The following is a 19,045-nucleotide window of genomic DNA, read 5'->3' as shown; positions in this document are numbered from 1 at the left end:
CCAGGTGGTGTTTGATAGCAGGGACTGCAGTCACCATGCTTGTTCTGAGCACCGCAGCTGGGGGAATACGTCCAGGGAGCCCAGGCTTGTCCTCCTATCCCCCCTCCCTCCTCATTTCCTTCCTACACCCACACCTCCCACATCCACCCCCGGTTTCAGGGGCGGGCAGGTCTGGGCCCTGAGCTGGACACGTGCACCCGAAGCCACCAGTGAGAAATCAGGGGAGCGCTGCCGCCCTCGCTCCGCCCCCTTCGGCAATCCACAACACTCTCACCTCCCCGGAGCGCCTCAGGACTTCCAAGAGCCTTGACCGGGTGGCACTCACTCTGCAGGCCAAAACCACAACCATGTCACTGCGAGACTGCCAGGTATGCGCACCCCCTCGTCTGGATCCTCTTGGGTCCAGGAGTTGGCCCAGCGCCAAGCAGTCGGGAGCAAACCTGCAGGTCAGGCAGGGAACCTGGTCTTGGGCGCGCTGTTCCTCTGCAACTGAGGGTGGAGTGGACTTCGGAGTGGTTCCCAGTAGGGCATCAGTGAAAGCTCAGGCGCTGGCTTTGGCTTCAGGAAGCGGTTCATATGTAGTCCCTACCGGGGGCCGGGACCTTGAGCCCGTTTTTTCAGATGAAGAAGACGAAGATCGGGGCAGCATAGCCACCTAATTTCCAAGTCCTGGGAGGTGCAGTCCTTTACTGACCAGGACTAAAGGTCATGTCCCACGCCCTCGGGATGCACTGGCACTGTGCACCCTGACAGTCAGGTCCCTGAGGGCAGCTATTATAATCTGAAGGATTTCCAAGACTCCTCCCACACGGTGTTGGCAGGGAGTATACACCTTGCTAGGCAGGTGACAAGTCAGACATCCTTCGAGATACACACTCCGGCCCAGGCTTCCCATCACTCCTGCTAATGCGACTCCATTTACTGTCTCCCATTTGCCGAGTGACACTTGAGCTCACCTCACTGGGCCCTCTTAGATATCTTACAGAGGGGTGAACAAGGGGCTGGGGACTTAGCTCAGTAAACTCCAGGTGTTCTTTCCCTGTTGTGCAGGCATGGAAGGATGCCGGTCTTCCTCTCTCAACCACAAGCAATGAAGCCTGCAAGCTGTTTGATGCCACCTTGACCCAGGTATGCCCTCCAAGAGACTCATGCTCTCCTTGAAGGCCTCTGAGGAGGGCTTTTGGCTGGTGAATGGTCTGTAAATCCCATCGCAGTAAAAGTTTGCGCTTTGCCACAGAGGTCCGACAATATGGGAAGTGTCTCTGCCAGCACCAATTCCCAAGGTCCCTGGTTCAAGGGTGGACAGCAATAGATGCCCCGAGGGGGCCTGGAAATGCTGAACCTCCACAGGTGTTCCACTGTGTCCTGCTGAGGGTTTGTTGTGAGCTCTGCCACGAAGGCATGGGGTCCTGTCCTGAGGCTCATCTCGTATTAGTTGGGCTAAGACCTTCACCAATTCTCAGGCAGTTCCACACCAATGAAGGATCTTGTAATTCAGGGTCCTGGAGGCTTATGGGAGAGGGGGCGGGGTCTCAGAAGGAAGGTCCAAGCAGGCTTTTTGCCAGGTGCAATAGTGGAGGCTCAGAGAACTGAACTTACTTGAGTCAAGGGTCATCCATGCTGAACCTCAGAGGCAAAGTCAACGTGCCCCTGAGTCTGAAGTCACAGAAAGCAAAAACTGGCCTTCCCATCTTCCAGCCTTTGTGTCTCTAACTGTAATGAACATGGGCCGTGGTCTGTTTGTCTGTTTGAGTCTCATGCTGTGGTCCAGGCTGGCCTGGAACTTACAGAGAGCTTCCTGAGTTGGTCCCCCAATTGTGGGATTATGGATGTGAGCTACCATACCTGGCTTATTGTGATTATTTTCTAAAGAAATGAAGCAGGAATTGTGTAAGTTGTTATGGTTTAAGTACAAATAAAACAGTGCTGTTCCCCCAAGTAGCAGCAGTGGGTAGCGGGCACAAGACCATGCAGGCCACAAAGGCAGCTAGTCCCAGGCAGGGAGCCACATGGCAGGTGAGAGACCGAGAGCAGCAAGCCCCAGGCAGGTAGCCCCAGAGTGGCCCGCCATCGATGAGGGCCAGGGGGTCCTAGGCAGGAGCCGCATGGTGGGTGAGAGACCTAGATGGATGGTCACGCCTTGCAGAGTGAGGTTGGATATTGATCTAGTGAGTTGTGGAAGGGAAAAGGGAGAAGGGGAAAGAGCAAAGAGAGGGAGAGAGAGACAGAGATAGAGAGAGAGAGACAGAGAGAGAGAAGCGGGTAGCCGTGGCAGCAGCTACCTCTTTGAGAGAGAGATGGAAAGGAAGAGAGTTCAGGCTGGAAGCAGAAGGAAGATCTGCCTGCCTCTGCTGTGGACGGGGGAGGGAGTGGGTCCAGAGCTCCTATTGGTACTGAAGAAGAGGACATGCTGCACCTCATCCCCTTTCTACAGTTCTTTTCTGGCAGTGGGCATACCCAGTCCTAAGAAGTGTTACCTGCGTAATCATGTGTATTTAATCGCATCCTAGAAGATCAATTAAGTTATACCTTCTTTGAATTAGGGTCCAGAAAATGCTCATTGTTCTAGAAAGAAGAATAATTCAGTTCTATGACTCCCTCAGCAGTGGAGCTTATGTGAGCCCCCAAGTTTGATCTTCAGTACTCCTGAAATCAGAGTTTAGATGCACGCTTTCATTGATATGGTCTAAGGACTCCGTGTGGACAGACTTGTCTTGCATTTCTCATTCCAGTATGTCAAATGGACCAATGACAAGAGTCTTGGTGGCATCGAGGGCTGCCTGTCAAAGCTCAAGGCAGCAGATCCAACCTTTGGTAAGAGAATAAAGCTCTCCCTAGGTAAAGGAGCACCATTCACATGCCCTGACAGTAGGACTTGCTTGGCTGGGGGAGGGGCACATTGGGGATAGTGACTGAGCTGACACTTGCACGGGGATGGGGGGGGGGTGATGACAGCTACTTTTGTGTTTGGAACAGGGGCAACTGAGCCCATGAGGATGCCATTCCTTTAGAAGGCTCTAGATCTTTCTCTATTATCAGTTTTACGTAGAACATCAATTCCACTTCATAGATGAGGAAACCAAGGGTCAGTGACAGTGAGAGACTTAAAAGTTCAGCTGGCTCTAAAGCCCAGAATCCTAGAACACCAGAGATGGCTCCTGAAACCTTGGTCAGGGATCTCAGGACTCAGGACATCTCCAGAGCCGGATGGAGATGGAGGACAGAGCCTGGCTCATGGGCAAGCCTTGGATGTAGCGGGCTGGGGAAGGTCAGTTCAGTATCTTTCAGAATCCAAGATGGGTGGTCCGAGTATGGGCCGAGGTTCCTGGTGTTGGAGAAGACTTATAAAATGAAGGTGGGTGTTAGGGACATTTTTAATACATGCAGCAGCCTAGCGTAGCTAAAGCTTAGGGCCCTACTAACCTGGCAAGGACAGAATGAGAAGAGACCCAGAGCAAAGCAGGACAAGCCAAATGCAGCCACAGGGACAGCTGGTGGTCAGGGTGGACTCCGGCTGTAAGCAGGATCCGCTAGCTGGGCTGGAGGGTATCCTAGTACTGTGCTTCTTTTTTCTAGGCCAGTGTCAGTGGTTGAGTTCTGCAAATCAGGGGACAGCTGCCTCTCTGGAGATGGGGCTGGAAAGCATGGGTTGGGCCTAGGACCTCACACCTTCAGGACCACCACCTGCACCTCATGTGTGAGGACAGCAAAATGGGGTCACGGTCTGTGCCAGGGCCTTGTTGATTCAGCTCCCTGAATGGCATCGTCTGAACATCCCAGAAGGTCTGAGCTGGTTATAGCAATAATACCAGTCAATGAGGTAGTTTGTAGCTTCTGCTGGGCTCATGAGGGCAGAGGGAAGTACTGCAGACCTCAGGGTTCAACAGAAAGCCCCATTAGAAAAATAACCTCGGTTACTTAGAAGGTGCTAAAGGCCAGAGCTGAGATCCAGGTTTTGACAGTGGCGTCACACACAGCAAACCTGTACCCAGCGTGGCTCACACCTTGTAGAATGTGGGGCTGGGCTAGGCTGAATGACCAGCTGTTTTCCAATCTTCTGCCAGCCATGGGTCATGCCATCGCTAACGGCCTTGTGCTCATTGGCACGGGAAGCTCCGTGAAGCTGGACAAAGACCTGGACCTGGCTGTGAAGACCATGGTGGAGGTTTCCCAAAGCCATGCTCTGACACCTCGGGAGCAACTGCATGTGTCCGCGGTGGAGATGTTTGCCAAGGGGTGAGGAGCCTCCCTGGGCTGGGGATTGGGACTCCAAGCTTGTGCAAGGTGATGACTCAGAGGTTGAGAGACTCACCAGCCTGCTCTGCCCCAGATTGAATGCCGAATGAAGTGTTTAGCAAGGGTTCCCAGTGGTTAGCGTTCAGAATAGCTGTGGTTCATTTACATGGTTGTTATTTTAATCACAACACCTAGGAGAGGGAGAGAGGAGGAAACCTGTTTGCTTCTTGCCCTAAAGGTTGTATTTGTCAGCTTTCTGTTGTTGTAACAAAACACCCAAGACCACACATTTCTAAGAAAGAAAGGTTTGTTTGGGCAGATGGTTTCAAAGGCTCCAGTTCTTGGGCACTTACCCTATTGCTTGTGTTTTGTGGTAGTAATAGGTAGTAGAGGAGGCTGCTCACCTCATAGCAGCCAGGAGGGACCAAGGTCCTACTGTTCTCTTCAAGGGCATGGTTCCAGTGACCAAGTATCCCAAACCCTGGAAGGTTGCACCACAGGCTGAGACACCCAGCCTTCCACATACAGGTCTTTAGGGTATGTTCACAATTCTAATACTGTGCATCAGCTTTCTGCTGTCCAGATGGTTCCCTGTCTCCATTCCCACAGTCCTCTAAGGCAGACAGGTGAGATGTCCCTTAGAGTAGATACCTCAAACTGATGAGGAGGAGTCTTAGACCAAGAAAGTCCCACCCCTTTCTGGTGACTCACTGAAGATGTGGGGTTCTCTGAGTGCCTCATAGTGTTGGGGCAAATTGTCCTTGGCAATTGGTTAAGCCTCCATGGGCTGAAGAGAGGATCCACTGATAGGGTGCTTGCTACACAGGCTTAAGGATCTGAGTTCAGGTGCCCGGCACACAGTCAAAAAGCCAGGCCTGGTGATCTATACTGTAACCAGGTTGTGGGCCAGGGAGGTAGAGACAGACAGGCAGATAGATCCCTGGCGCTCATTGGCCCATTAGTCTGACTGAATTGATAAGGTCCAGGTTCAATAAGAGGCTGTGGAAACAAGGGGAGATCAATTGGAAGGGACACCTGATGTTGACCTCTGCCCCCCCCCAAACCTGTTTACCTGTTTTTCTCTTCTTTTAAAGCTTTATTTATTTTTTAGATTATGTGTCTTGAGTGTTTTTCTTATATGTATGTCTGTGTATCACATGTGTGCCTGGTGCCCAAGGAGAGCTGGAGAAGGCACCAGAACTCCTAGAATTGGAGCTACAGATAATTTTAAGCTGTGCTCGGGGTTCTGGGCACTGAACCTGGGGCCTCTGTAATAGCATCAAGTGCTCTTACCCACTGAGCGTGCCTCCAGTTCCCTGGTTTTCTTCTTGAAGTTGAATGAAAGGATAAATTTTCCCATTTTATTTTATGAGGGTTTTCTGATCTTTTTTTTTTTTTTTTTTCCGAGACAGGGTTTCTCTGTAGCTTTGGTGCCTGTCCTGGAACTAGCTCTTGTAGACCAGGCTGGCCTCGAACTCCCAGAGATCCACCTGCCTCTGCCTCCCGAGTGCTTGGGATTAAAGGTGTGGGCCACCACCGCCCGTATGAGGGTTTTCTGAATTTTAGGAGTGGGAACTTTTGCTGGGGGAACCTTCCACTAGAGGGAGTGGAGTTGTTACACTCAGAGGGACCAAAGCCGACTGTAACAACTTCACCGGGGAAGCCCTCCCCTGCTGGGACAGAGCTGTTACATTGGGGAAGTCAGAGTAAATGTAGCAGCTTTTAATGAGGTACAACGTTATGTAGAAAATACATACAGCCGGGCGGTGGTGGTGCCCGCCTTTAATCCCAGCACTTGGGAGGTAGAGGCAGGCGGATCTCTGTGAGTTCGAGACCAGCCTGGTCTACAAGAGCTAGTTCCAGGACAGGCTCCAAAACCACAGAGAAACCCTGTCTCGAAAAACCAAAAAAACAAACAAAAAAAACCCCATACATACAGAGAAATGTCTCTAACCTTTTTTCTTCTGTGCAGTGTTGGATGTGAGTTCCAGAGCCCTGCCTGCTAAGCAAGCTCCAGCTTCCATCCCTAGCTCTTGATGGAATTTCCTGTTCTTAACTGGAAACATTTTTTCTCTGAATACTATTGACATACAAAGCAAAGGGTGTTACCACACATTGTTCTCCCACTGTCTGTCCTCAAGTCCCTGCCCCACCCTGGCTTCTTTTCTTCCTTCCCCCAAGAATGTCTCTCTGTTTTCACGTCACATGTAGTTCATCGCCTTTTCTATTTCCTCCTCCCTTCAGATCGCACCAATTTTAGTTTAGTGACCCATGTGTGGCACACATACATAAATATAATATATATATATAGTATTATTTATTTTGTGTGCAGGGGTGTGTTATAACGCGTGCACACAAGTCTGTGTTGATGAGGTGTACGTGTGCCCTTGTGCTCAGAGGTCAGTGGAGGATGTCAAGTGTCCGTCCTGCCGCTCTCCATCTCAGCATCTCAGACAGGGTCTCTCACTGAACCTAGAGCTGATGGCCTTTTAGCTAGACTCGGGGACCAGCAAGCCACAGAAACCCTCCTTTCTCTACCACTTGAGTTATAGGAACATGGCCATGCCTGAATTGTACTCTGCTGCTGGGGATTTGAACTCAAGTCCTCCTGCTTGCACAGCAACCACTCTTACCCACTGTGCCATCTCTCCAGCCCCAGACCTAATGGCTTAAAGCAGCTCAGGCAGAGAGAGACATAGGATGGCTTTCCACTCCTGTGCATGTGGACTTCGTGCTCACTGTGTTCTTGGCTTGCAGGAACTTCCCCAAAGCTTGTGACCTCTGGGAACAGATCCTCCGGGACCACCCAACAGACATGTTGGCCCTGAAGTTTTCCCACGATGCCTACTTTTACCTGGGCTACCAGGAGCAGATGCGAGATTCTGTGGCTCGAGTTTACCCCTTTTGGACACGTGATACCCCCCTTAGCAGGTACATGCCAACAAGAAGCCACATCATCTCATTCTTCAGTTCTCTCTTCTCCTCTAAAGGTATAGAAACTGTATTGAAAGGTAATGAGACTCCTGCTACTAATCTAAAAGGCTTCATTTTTTTCATTTGATCTTCATCCCATCCTGTGAATGAGGTAGTACCATTGTGTATCAGTCAGGTAGGATTTGTTGCTGTAGTAACAAGCATCCCCAAGATTATATTCTCCAAAGCACAATACCCATACTTCATGTCTGTCATTAGTTTTATTTTTTTAAGGTAAGATCTGATTCTGTTTCCCAGGTTGACCTCAAATTTATGGCACTCTTACGCCTCATCCTCTTGGGTATTGGGATTACAAATAATGAGCCACCATGCCTGACGATTCCTTGTTCATCTGTACAGGGCCAAGGATTCTGTGGCCATGCCCTTGTCTATTCTCAAGATGTCTAGGAAAATGACTGTGGATACACTAGTTACTGCAAGGAGGAGTGCTCTCCAGAGGGCAGCTTAGGTGGCATCTGGCAAATTCAGAACCTGTAGGGCAGGATGACAGGCTAGAAATTCCCACAAAAGTCAACTTCCTCTTGTATCTGACTGCGACCTGATTGGACGAGACTTACCAACGGTATTGAGAGTGTTTGTCTTTTAAGTACTCACATCTGTAGGTGGAGTTTTCCTATCCCAACCACCTGCTCCCAAAAACTGACACAGAGACTTAATATTACTTAGAAATGTTTGGCCAATTGCTCAGGCATGTTATTAGTAACTCCTATATTTAAATTAACCCATATTTCTTTTTTCTTATAAATACATTAAAAGAAAAGATTTATTTATTTATTATGTATACAGTGTCGTGTATGCCTGCAGGCCAGAAGAGGGCAACAGATCTCATTACAGATGGTTGTGAGCCACCATGTGGGTGCTGGGAGATTGAACTCAGGATCTCTGGAAGAGCAGCCAGTGCTCTTAACCTATGAGCCATCTCTCCATAACCCATATTTCTTATCTATGTTTCTCCGTGTGGCTCATGGCTTGTTACCTCATTTTCTACACATTCTTCTTCGGAGGCTGGCCAGCATCTCCTCTGACTCCGCCCTTCTTCATCCCAGTATCCTCAGTTTGATTGTCCCGCCTAACCTTATCCTGCCTTGCTATAGGCCAGTCAGCTTCTTTATTAACCAATGAGAGTAATACATGTTCAGAGTGTCCAGAAGGATTATCCCACGGCACACATCTGACATAAATACCTTTGTGGTGACCCTCGGAGTGGTACCTGACCACACGGCCAGGCACCATGGTTCAGCCAACGATGATTAAACAACTTCCAGGCTAACAGTATCTGACTTACCTCTTGGCAAATGTTTTAGTTTGTTCATTTTTCAAGATAGGGTTTCTCTGTGTAGCCCTGGCTGGCCTGGAACTAGCTCTGTAGACCAGGCTGGCCTTGAACTCTCACAGAGATCCCCCTGCCTCTGCTTCCGAGTGGTAGATATTTTTAAAAGTCATCTGCAAGCCACTGCTCTCCAGTAAAAGCTGCCATTTGCTCATGTGACAGCAAAAGTGACACCTAAGTCTTAGACAGCAGCTTCTGTTCCACTCACACAGGATAGAGCCCTTCTGCCCCTTGTGACCCACCGTCTTGGGGCTCAGTGCCTGGCTGACTGATGGGAAATGCAAGTGTGTGGTCATTCAGAATACGTGGGCCACAGTGGAGGGTGCACTGGACAGACGGGGCTGGAATCTGGTGCTGGGATGTGGTGGGCTGGTCAGTGGGTGCTCCCAGGCTATGTAAAGGATGGTGAAACAGAAGTGAGCTACCCATAGAGCCGGGCTTCCCGGGAAAGTGCCTCTAGACCATGTCGTCCTCTGCGGAGAGACCCTGATCGATGTCTGAGGAAGTAGATCTTGCTGAGGAGTGGGCCAGCTATGCGGGCAGCATAGGGTTCTGGGACAGGTTACCAGCACTTTGTCTCCCACTAGAGGAAGTTCAAAAGGAGGACTGCGAGCTCAGCTCCTCTCTGGGTTGGGGGCATTGTAGGAAGAGGCCGCTTGTTCATCCCAGCCACCCAGAACCAAAATAACCACACAGAAACTCTATTAATTATTTTGTTTTCACATTAGAAACTCTATTAATTAAAACACTTTTTGGCCCATTAGCTCTAGCTTCTTATTGGCTAACTCATATCAATTTAACACTATCTATTAATCTGTATATCGCCACGTGGCAGTGGTTTACTGGCAGAGATTCGGCATGTCTGACTCTGGCGGCTCCATGGTGTCTCAATCACTCTGCTTTCTTCCTCCCAGCATTCAGTTCCATCTTTCCCGCCTATCTAAGTTCTGCCCTGCTATAGGTCCAAAGCAGTTTCTCTATTCATTAACCAATAAAAACAATACATAGACAGAAGGACCTCCCACACCAGGGCATGACTGTCTTTCAGTCTGCCTCTTGCTGAGGGTCTGAGCCGTCAGGGTGTCAGCAAGTAGCTCTACGCAGCCTGCTTACAAAGGGGACAACAGTGATCAGATTGGCACCCACTGCGTCTCTCCTTGGTTCCATCTGCGAAAGCCCCTGTGTCCAAACCCAGTCACATACAGGCCAAGGCGTGTGGACTCCAGCCGATCCTGTTGGAGGACTCCTTCCCACCCGCTCCTGTTCGGCTTCCTGGGTACTGAAGTCTTTGCTCTGTTTCCAGCTATGTGAAAGGCATCTACTCTTTCGGGCTGATGGAAACCAACCTCTACGACCAGGCACAAAAGCTTGCCAAAGAGGTAAGTGGGCCCTTCTCAAGGTGTGAGGCCCTTCCGGGTATGGCCCCTCATGTTAGGAGGACTGTGCAAGCCCGCTCACCACCTTGAAGTGTCCTCTTGGGAGGGGCTATTGTTAGGGCAAGCAGCTACCTGTCCATCACTCCTCTGAGCCTCCCAAGGTTCCTGGAGCGGATGAGGCAGTTAAGACTCGGGGAGGTGGTGGCTTTTACACTTTAGTTACCAGAGTGGCATGCTTCTGTGAGTGCCAGTTGGCTCTAGAGCCACAAGGCCCATCAGGACTGGAGCATTACAGGAGAGCCATGCAAACCTTGGTTCTTCCTCCTTGAATTTCACCTTTCCACTGGGTCTGGCCATGACGTTGAGGCTTGAGGTGAGTGGAGATTTCAAAGGTCAGGACCGGATCTTGTTATCCTCTTCCTCCCTGAGTGAGTGAGTGTGTGTGTGTGTGTGTGTGTGTGTGTGTGTGTGGTGGGGTCTTTGTCCTGCCCACAGGCACCACTCACCACTCATCATCCCAGTGGAAAGGGGCGGAGCCAGTATGGAGCCTGCTAGATGCTTCAGCCTCAGACCCTGTGTTCTGTATTCTGAAGGGATGTGTTGGCCGATCTGGAGCTCTGGGGACTCCCTTGCAGATCTGAAACCAGGGTCAAATGACAAGCCTGAGTGCAAGGTAGCTCAGACTCTGCAAGTCCTTTTCTGCCACCTTTGTCTTTGCAAGAGTGGAAACTAAGGTTCAAGGTGGCATTGCCATGAATAGAGAGTGACATATACCCTTCAGAGTCACAGCTGGCACTTGTGATGCCTGCTTCTGCTAATGGTCTCTGCCCACACTGTTAAATACCTTGGTGCACAGACAGGAGAACTGTAACTCAGAGAGAAATGAGGCAGAGCCCTCCCAAGGTGGTAAAGCTCAGGGGTCAGAGTGGCAAGGTGACAAGCTGATTCCAAAGAGAGATGTCCAAGCAGACGCAAGTCTTAGAAAAAACAAGATGTGGCAGAATAGCTTCCTGCCCCTTGCTCTAGCTCTCCTGGTGCTGTGGGCCACGCTGACCTTAGCCCCAGCCCCCACAGACTGTTGCTAGATATGAAGACAAGGCTGTGTCCCACAGGTTTCCACAAGGCAAGGGTGGACAGCACCAGGCTCCACGAGGTGACAAAAAGCCCAGCAGGTTCACCTCAGGCACGAGGAGCAGGCAGAGAGTTGGAGTTTCCCAGGGAACCTTGCAAGGGCTCCAGTTGAGTGAGGATACTGGTCCGAAAGAACAGAGCTGAGTCATATTTCCCAACTGCCCTGTGTGAAAGCAGCATGTTTAAAGGGGTTCCTTATAGGGGTGCTCAGGATGTACCCTGCCACATCCCCAGCTGTCCCAAGGCTTTGCAGACATGCTGTGGGACCCCTGTCTTCCCACATGGAGTGGACAAGACTGTGAAAGCTGAGGGCCAGGAGCAGGAGCCAGAGACTGCTGGGGACATGTTACCAAACCCTTGCTCAGGTGCCAGGCCAGCACAGTGGCACTCGTAATTCTAAGCACCAGGGAAAGCAGGCCTAAGGGGACCCATGATTTAGTGTGGGGCTCTGAGTGTTTGGGGGGCTCATGATTTGGTGTGGGGCCAGTGATGGGGTTGCAGTGAGCCCCACTTCCCTGCTTCATGTCCAGAACTTAGGAGGTGCTCAATAAACGTGAATTGACCTGGTGAATAGATAGACAGGGAAGTAAGAGCCAGTTCGTGTGTCCCTGTGCCTCACTGTGGAGTTCACGGTTCGTGTAGATTTTTGTCATTAATGACAGTATTCCTATAACCAGTTGCTTCTCCTGTGGCCATCTCCTGAGTATAAGTGGGAGGGGGCAGCCTCTCGTCATTTACCACCAAAGGGTGTGACAGTCTACACTTTTCTCATAGCCCTGAGAGGTAGGCAGTCCTAGAAGCTGTGATGGGAAACTGAGGTACTGAGCTCCTGGGTAGCAGAGTCCTGGTCTCCTTGAGCCCCAGTTTCCTCCTCTGGGAGGCCATCAGTGTTGCCCTCCTCAGCAGCCTATTGTGGAGGGTAAGGAACACATTGGTACCTCTCCACACCAGGCACATAAGAAATGGGGGTAGTGTTGGGACTGTAATTACTCTGAGTTAGAGCCCAGTCCCACCAGGATAAACCCCATTTTCTTTGTCCTTAATCCCCATTTTCTTTGTCCTCCTGTCTCCTACGTCATGCAGGCTTTAGCTGTTGAGCCGACGGATGCGTGGTCAGTGCACACTGTTGCCCATATCCATGAGATGAGAGCAGAGGTCAAAGATGGGCTGGAGTTTATGCAGCACACCGAAGGTCACTGGAAGGTATGAGTTGAATCCTGTTAGTGGTCATCTTCTGGACCATCCAGTCTGATACCTGAATTCCACCAAGGCTTCATGGGTGGGGCTTAAAGATGTAGCTTAGTTCCCCAGGAGCTTCGGTTCAGCTCGGAGGCATCCCTGACAATGAAGCATCCTTTGGGAGCTCCACAACACCCCAATATCATAAGTGATTGTACAGTTGGGGTCTGCCTGGAGCATTTTGCTTTGAAAGGAATAGGCCAAAAGGGTGCTGGGGAAATAAGAGCCCAGCAAGAGTGGGCATATTTAGGACCCTGAGTTGTATGTGCTTCTACTGCTGCTAGCAGGCTCCACATGGGATGATAGAGTATCCTTCTGGATCACATGGTGCAGTGGGTGGGAGACAGGCCGATGGGGTGTGGTCCACTGATGTAGGACTGGCATATGGGGATTAGGATGGTTCAGACCCTTAGTGCCTAGCCTGACCCTTTCCATGGCTTGACCCCTCTGTGGCCTCATTGTCCCCATTCCCTACTCCCAGCTTTACTCATCCAAGCTCTTGACTGGTTGGTGCTTCCTCTGGGGCCATTTCTCCTTGCCCATTAGCTGTAGTGGTCCTTCTTCCTCCATGTGTGTGGTTTTCTCTGGACTTGCCTCTGGCACCTATCCCAGTGTCCTTGCTGCCCTGTCCTTCTGTACCACAGCAGGCTCCAAGGGTGCCACCAGCTAGGGCAGCAGGTCCTTCCCAGAGCTTGCCACTGAGTAGGAGATGCTCAGGGCTTCAGAGACCAGGCAGGGTGCAGTGGCCACCAGCATCACTCTTGAGCAGTCCCTGGGCTAGGACTGTGATTGACAACCAGGCCAATTCCCAACATCTCCAAGCATGGTTCTAGGTGCAGCTGGCTTACAGAAAGGGTTATAAACATGCAGCTCATTTTAAAGATGTCCAGACTCCAGAGTCTGGAAAATTCTAGTGGACACTAGGAACCTAAAGCCTGAGAGGCTCATTTTACCTGGGGTTCTCCAGGCAGATACTGCAAGGTTTTGTGGGTAGGGAATCAGCTCGTCAATGCTCACCCAGCAAACATTGCACCAAGTGAGCATCTCCCCAGCCCAAACTCAACTTCTGACCCTCTGTTTCTGCCTCCCTGGGATCACAGTTTTTGTTGGGTTCCCGTGTGTGCTGGGATCACAGGTGTGCTGGGATCACAGTGTGTGCTGGGATCACAGGTGTGATCCACCATGCCCAGTGTATTCGATGCTGGGGATTGAACCCAGGGGTTCATGTGTGATACCAACGGAACCGTCGGCCCAACCCACCTTCACTCAGACTTTCTCTCATTCTTCCTGCAGGACTCTGACATGCTCGCTTGTCATAATTATTGGCACTGGGCCCTGTACTTGATTGAAAAGGTAGGATATTTGGCTCTTTGGCTCGTCTCACCTAGTGCAGATGTCCAAAGAAGAGCCCTAGCCCCCACTATGTGTCTGACTTCCATGCAACACCTCTGTGTGTTGGTACAAAAGATGGTGTCTTAGGATTTCTATTGCTGCAATGAAACACCATGACCCAAAGCAAGTTGGGGAGGAATGGATTTATTTAGGTTATGTTGTCCATCACTGAAGAAAGCCAGGGCAGGAGCTCAAATAGGGCAGGAAGGAACCTGGAGGCAGGAACTGATGCAGAGGCCATGGAGGAGTGCTGCTTACTGACTTGCTTATTATGGCTTGCTCAACCTGCTTTCTTATAGAACCCAGGACCACCAGCCCAGGAATGGCTCAACCCATAATGGGCCCGCCCCCATCATTCACTAATTAAGAAAATATCCTATAGGCCTGCCTACAGCCGGTCTTATGGAGACATTTTCTTAATCGACTTTCCTCCAGATGACATAAACCTGTCCAGCAGAGATGGTGTCTGAAGCAATACAGCATTCACGTTCCAACAGCTTTGGAGGCCGAGCACCTCCAAGAGATTTTCCACTCTTGGGAAGTGAAACTCTATGGCTTATTAGCTACTTTCCTATTGCTGTGATTTAACACTGTGGCCAAGGCAACTTGGAGAGGGAAGGGTTTATTTAGCTCGCGGCTCAGCGGCTCGGGAGGCGTAGGAGCCTCCATCGCGGTGGGGAAGAAAGGTAGCTGGCTGTAAGCATGGGGTCTCGGAGAGCTCCCATCATCCAGGCACAAAACAGCAGGGATTGAAGTAGGGTGGGGCCTTAAACTCTCAAAGCCCACCCCTAGTGACATACTTCCTCCAGCAAGGCCACACCACTTAAGCCTGCACAAACGGCGCCACCTACTGGAGACCAAGTATTCAAACATCTGAGCCCATAGCGGACTCCTTCACACCACCTCAGGTGACTTGGAGCCAAGTGCCTCTTTACTGCTTGGGATACTGGGAGGGTCTCAGATTGGATCTATATTACCAGAACTAATGCTAGGATGAGAAGGGGCAGGGACGGAAGATGGGGACGGGGAGCCACCCATGTGTCAGGGTGCTTCTTGTAGCACTGTGACTGTAGAGAAAGACACGGAGGCTCCTAAGATGCCCAGAGAGAAAAGTGTAGGCGAAGTGTAGCCCTCACGATACAAGGGTTGGGCTCACCTTCTCCCTTCTCCACACCAGGGCTGCCACTGAACCCTGCCCATCTCCCTTGGTGGGTGGGAGGGGGCTCGGTCAGCTATTCCTCACGTGTTTCTGAGCATCACCTTTTGACTTCTCCTTTGCAGGGAGAATATGAGGCTGCACTAACCATCTATGACAGCCATGTAAGTGCATGCACATCCGTACAGTTTGTGACTACAGTTGGTCTTTGTCTCTCATAACCTCTGAGCCAGTTGACAGTGTCCTGGCCAGAGCAAATGGTGGGAGAATTTCATGGGACTGGCTGCTGTCAAGAGCCATGTCCTGACTCCTTGTACCACGGAGTCTCTGCTGACATGTCTAAGGCAGTCTCTGACCGTCACTGTCCTTTCAGATGGGTATTCCTAATGAGGTAATTCATCTGTCCATAGGGGGTTTGGTTTTGTTCACTTCTTTTGTTTGTTTTTGTCTTTTCAAGACAGGGTTTCTTTGCATCGCCCTAGACGTCCTGGAAATCCCTCAAGTTCAAGGCTGACCTTGAACTCACAGAGATCCCCTGCCTCTACCTCCTGAGAGTGCTGGTATTAAAGGCATGTGCACCACCTCCTGGCTTTTTACTTTATTTTGTTTTCGTGACAGGGTTTCTCTCTGTAAAAGCTCTGACTGTCCTAAAATTCGCTTTTGTAGACCAGGCTGGTCTCAAACTCACAGAGATCTGTCTTCCTCTGCCTCCTGAGTACTGGGATTAAAGGCGTACACCACCACTTCCAGGCTTGTTCACTTATTTTTAACTTTTTTTTTAAAAAAAAAAAACAAGAGCCAAGCCTAGTATACACTCCTTGATCCCAGCACTCAGGAGGCAGAGACAGACAGATCTCTGTGAGTTTGAAGCAGCCTGGTCTATATAGTGAATTCTAGGACAGCCAGAGGTACATAGTGAGATCCTGTCTCAAAAAAAAAAGTTACATGTGATGTGTATGCATGCCATGACATGTGAGAGTCAGCGAACTTGCAGGAGTTGGTTTTTTCCTTCTAACATGTGAGTTCCAGGCATCAGATCAGGCTTGGCCTTACAAGTGCCTTTACTGAGCCACATGGTCAGTTGTGTATGCATATGTATGTGTCTTAATTGTTTAAAGATTTATTTTATTTTATGTCTTTTGCATGCATGTATGTATGTGCACTGCACCCATGCCTGGTGCCTGCAGAAGTCAGAAGAGGGTGCCAGATCCCCTAAAACTGGAGTTATAGATAGTTTGTAAGCTACCATGTTCACTTAGTTAAGATTTTTATTGCTTCCCTGGTTGTCTAGTGAAAAAAAAAAAGATTTTTATTGCTGTGAAGAGACACCATGACCATGGCCACCTTTTTTGTTGTTAATATGTACATGTATTTCCTTTTCATCATTGTTATTTTTAAATATTTTTACTGATTTATTTTTATTTATGTCTGTATGAGGGTGTCAGATACCTTGATGTTACAGATGATTGTGAGCTGCCATGTAGGTGCTGGGAATTGAACCTGGGTCCTCTGGAAGAGTAGACCGTGCTCTTAACCATTGGGCCATTTCTCCAGTCCCCGACCATGGCCACTCTTATAAAGGAAAACATCTAATTGGGACTGGATTACAGTGCAGAGGTTTAGTCTGTTTACATGGTGGCCTGCAGGCAGACATGGTGCTGGAGAGGTAGCTGAGAGTTCTGCATCTGGATCCACAGGCAGAAGGAGATCGCCCCACTAGGCCTAGCTTGAGCATGTAAGACCTCAAAGCCCATCCCCACAGCGGTGTACTTCCTCCAACAAGGCCATGCCTCCTAATAGTGCCACTCTCTATGGGCCGAGCATTCAAACACTAGGGGGGCATACCTGCCTATTCAAACACCACACATATGTGTGTTGGGAATCGAACCCTGATCCTCTGGAAGAGCAGTCAGTGCACTTTCTCTGTGCAGGCCACACTTGTGGCTCAGATGACAACTCTGGCTGTATCCATGGCCCTGTTGTTATTTTGCCCTCTGAGCCTGGCCTCCCGTGACTCTTGTCTTCCAGATCCTCCCCAGCCTTCAGGCCAGTGGTGCCATGCTGGATGTGGTGGACAGCTGCTCCATGCTCTACCGTCTCCAGATGGAAGGTAGCCAAGTCTCTTCCCTTTCTCCACCCAACAAGAGAAAAGCGTGATTACTGGTCCTAAGGGTGGGTGCTCAAACAACAGGCCTCGGGATAAACGGGCCTGCCTATAGCTTTGCGTGCGAGCCTGTGCAGCGATTTCCATGCCAATCCAAGGCAAAGGGCCTCAGCTGTCCTTTTCTATTCTCCACCCCTCCTTGGAGTAGTGGCCTTAGGCTCTGAACCTTGCCATTCCCATAGCCTGCCTGGCAGGCCTTTCGGGACACAGGTGGCACCTGGCTACTGGCTGATGCCTCTTTTTCCTAGATCACAGGAGGTGCTAATTTCCCAACTCTGACATTGCAGAGGCTTCTCAGGCTGTCACCCTAGGCTTCACAGTTGCCCTGACGGGTCTGGCTTCCTGCTCATGGCTGGAGGCCAGATGATGCCCCTCAGAGAGAGATGCTGAGGAAGGCCCGAGCTCCAGATCCCCACTGTGAGGGGGTGAGGTGGGGTACTGAGTGGCTGGCAGGCTGGGAAAGGCCTCTCACTTCCTCATTGTTGTAAGGCAAAGATCACTGTTTACTTTTTTCTGGAAGCGGGGGAGTATTTGAGACAGGTTTTCTCTGTGTAACTCTCTGACTGTCCTGGAACTCACGCAGTAGACCAGGCTGACCTTGAACTCCCTCCCGTCTCTCCCTCCTGAGTGCTGGGATTAAAGGCGTGTGCCACCACTACCTGTCCCTCTCTGTTCAATCTGATAAACCAATACATAGATGTTCAGGGTCCTCTGGATGGGTGGGGATGCCCTAGAGAAGAAAGCTGACCCTAGCATCCCAGGGCTGAGAGGGAAGAAAAGGAGGTGGAGGCTGGAGTCTGGGGCAGAGGTGGGGATTGTCTAGAGTCAGAAGATTCAGATTTAAGGAGAAGGGTGTTATTTATTGATGCCTCTGGCTTTCATTGAATGCCCGTTGTGTATCAGGTGCTAGGCTTAAAAAATGTGTTTATATTTTGTATGTGAGTATTTTGCCTGCATGTATGTCTGTGGACTGTTTGTGTGCATGCTGCCTATGGAGGCCAAAAGTGGGCATTGTCTTCCCTGGAAATGGAGTTATAAAGGGCTGTGAGCCACGTGCAGGTACTGGAAACCAAACCCAAGTCCTCTAGAAGAACAGCCAGTGCTCTTAACCACTGAGCCATCTCCCCCCAGGTACTAGACTTGTGATTACATAGGGAAAATATGAAACTTGTTTTTTGGGGGGGTCTCAGGGGGCTAGGAATAGTTTGATAGCCAGTGACAATTTTTCAAATTTGCTTTCACCTCATGGATTTGTTGCTTTTCTAGGGAGACAAGGAAAGCACAGGCCTTGGTGGCCCCACTTGTCGCCCTGCCTCTCACCGGGACAAGATTGGATAGGCTTCCGAGGGATGTGGGTGCAGGACCAAGTGTGAGGGATGTGCTGCCTCACACCGAGCCCTTGGCTCCTCTTCTTGTCCCCCCAGGGGTGTCCCTTGGCCAGCGGTGGCAGGCTGTCCTACCAGTGACTAAGAAGCATACCCAGGACCACGTCCTTCTGTTCAATGACGCTCACTTCCTGATGGCCTCTCTGGGTGCCCGGGACCTCCAGACTACACAGGAGCTGCTGACCACCCTGAAGGAGGCCAGCGAGTATGTGAGACCCTGAGACCAGCAGTCTGCCAGCTGAAGGAGTGCAAGGGCCGAGCCAAGGCCTGCTAGGGGTCACCTTGACTTCTTGGGGGAACCTTAGAGTGAGGTCCTGCTGGTGAGCATGGCTTTGAAGATACCCATGCTTCTAGATGGGTATTCCCCAGATGGGTGTTCATGCAAGTGTATATTTCATAGGTATCTGCTTCCAGGAGCCCAGTTGGTGTCTTCTTTGCTCTGAGCCTAAATTTATCTGTTGGAAATAGTGCCTTCTGGACTGACAAGGGTATCCAGGGAGGATACTTTGGTATCCATGGTAGTGCTGGCTGTTGGTGCCCAGGCTCTGCCGGCAAGGTCTGCAGTATTGATCTCTCTGCTGTGCTGTTACACCACTTTCCAGATGAGCAAACTGAGGCTGGGGGCAGGGAGCCCTGTTCTTT

General features: G+C 50.4%; 1 protein-coding gene across 1 annotated transcript in view; it reads left to right on the top strand.

Moving 5' to 3' along the window:
• The first annotated feature begins 238 nt into the window (after positions 1-238).
• Ttc38 (tetratricopeptide repeat domain 38) overlaps positions 239-19,045 on the top strand; it is a 22,108-nt gene continuing 3,301 nt past the window's right edge. The window contains exons 1-11 of the mRNA XM_005354393.2: positions 239-368; positions 1,051-1,128; positions 2,733-2,814; positions 4,065-4,236; positions 6,994-7,167; positions 9,864-9,939; positions 12,151-12,270; positions 13,600-13,659; positions 14,980-15,018; positions 16,883-16,964; positions 18,443-18,608. Coding sequence (XP_005354450.1) covers positions 348-368; positions 1,051-1,128; positions 2,733-2,814; positions 4,065-4,236; positions 6,994-7,167; positions 9,864-9,939; positions 12,151-12,270; positions 13,600-13,659; positions 14,980-15,018; positions 16,883-16,964; positions 18,443-18,608 — 1,070 coding nt within the window. The 5' untranslated portion in view covers positions 239-347. The remainder of the gene's footprint in view (positions 369-1,050; positions 1,129-2,732; positions 2,815-4,064; positions 4,237-6,993; positions 7,168-9,863; positions 9,940-12,150; positions 12,271-13,599; positions 13,660-14,979; positions 15,019-16,882; positions 16,965-18,442; positions 18,609-19,045) is intronic.

This window comes from Microtus ochrogaster, chromosome 15 (genome assembly GCF_000317375.1).
Source record: "Microtus ochrogaster isolate Prairie Vole_2 chromosome 15, MicOch1.0, whole genome shotgun sequence".
NCBI lineage: Eukaryota > Metazoa > Chordata > Mammalia > Rodentia > Cricetidae > Microtus > Microtus ochrogaster.
The sequence above is the reverse complement of the archived record's forward strand: the minus strand, read 5'-3'. Positions and strand labels throughout refer to the sequence as shown.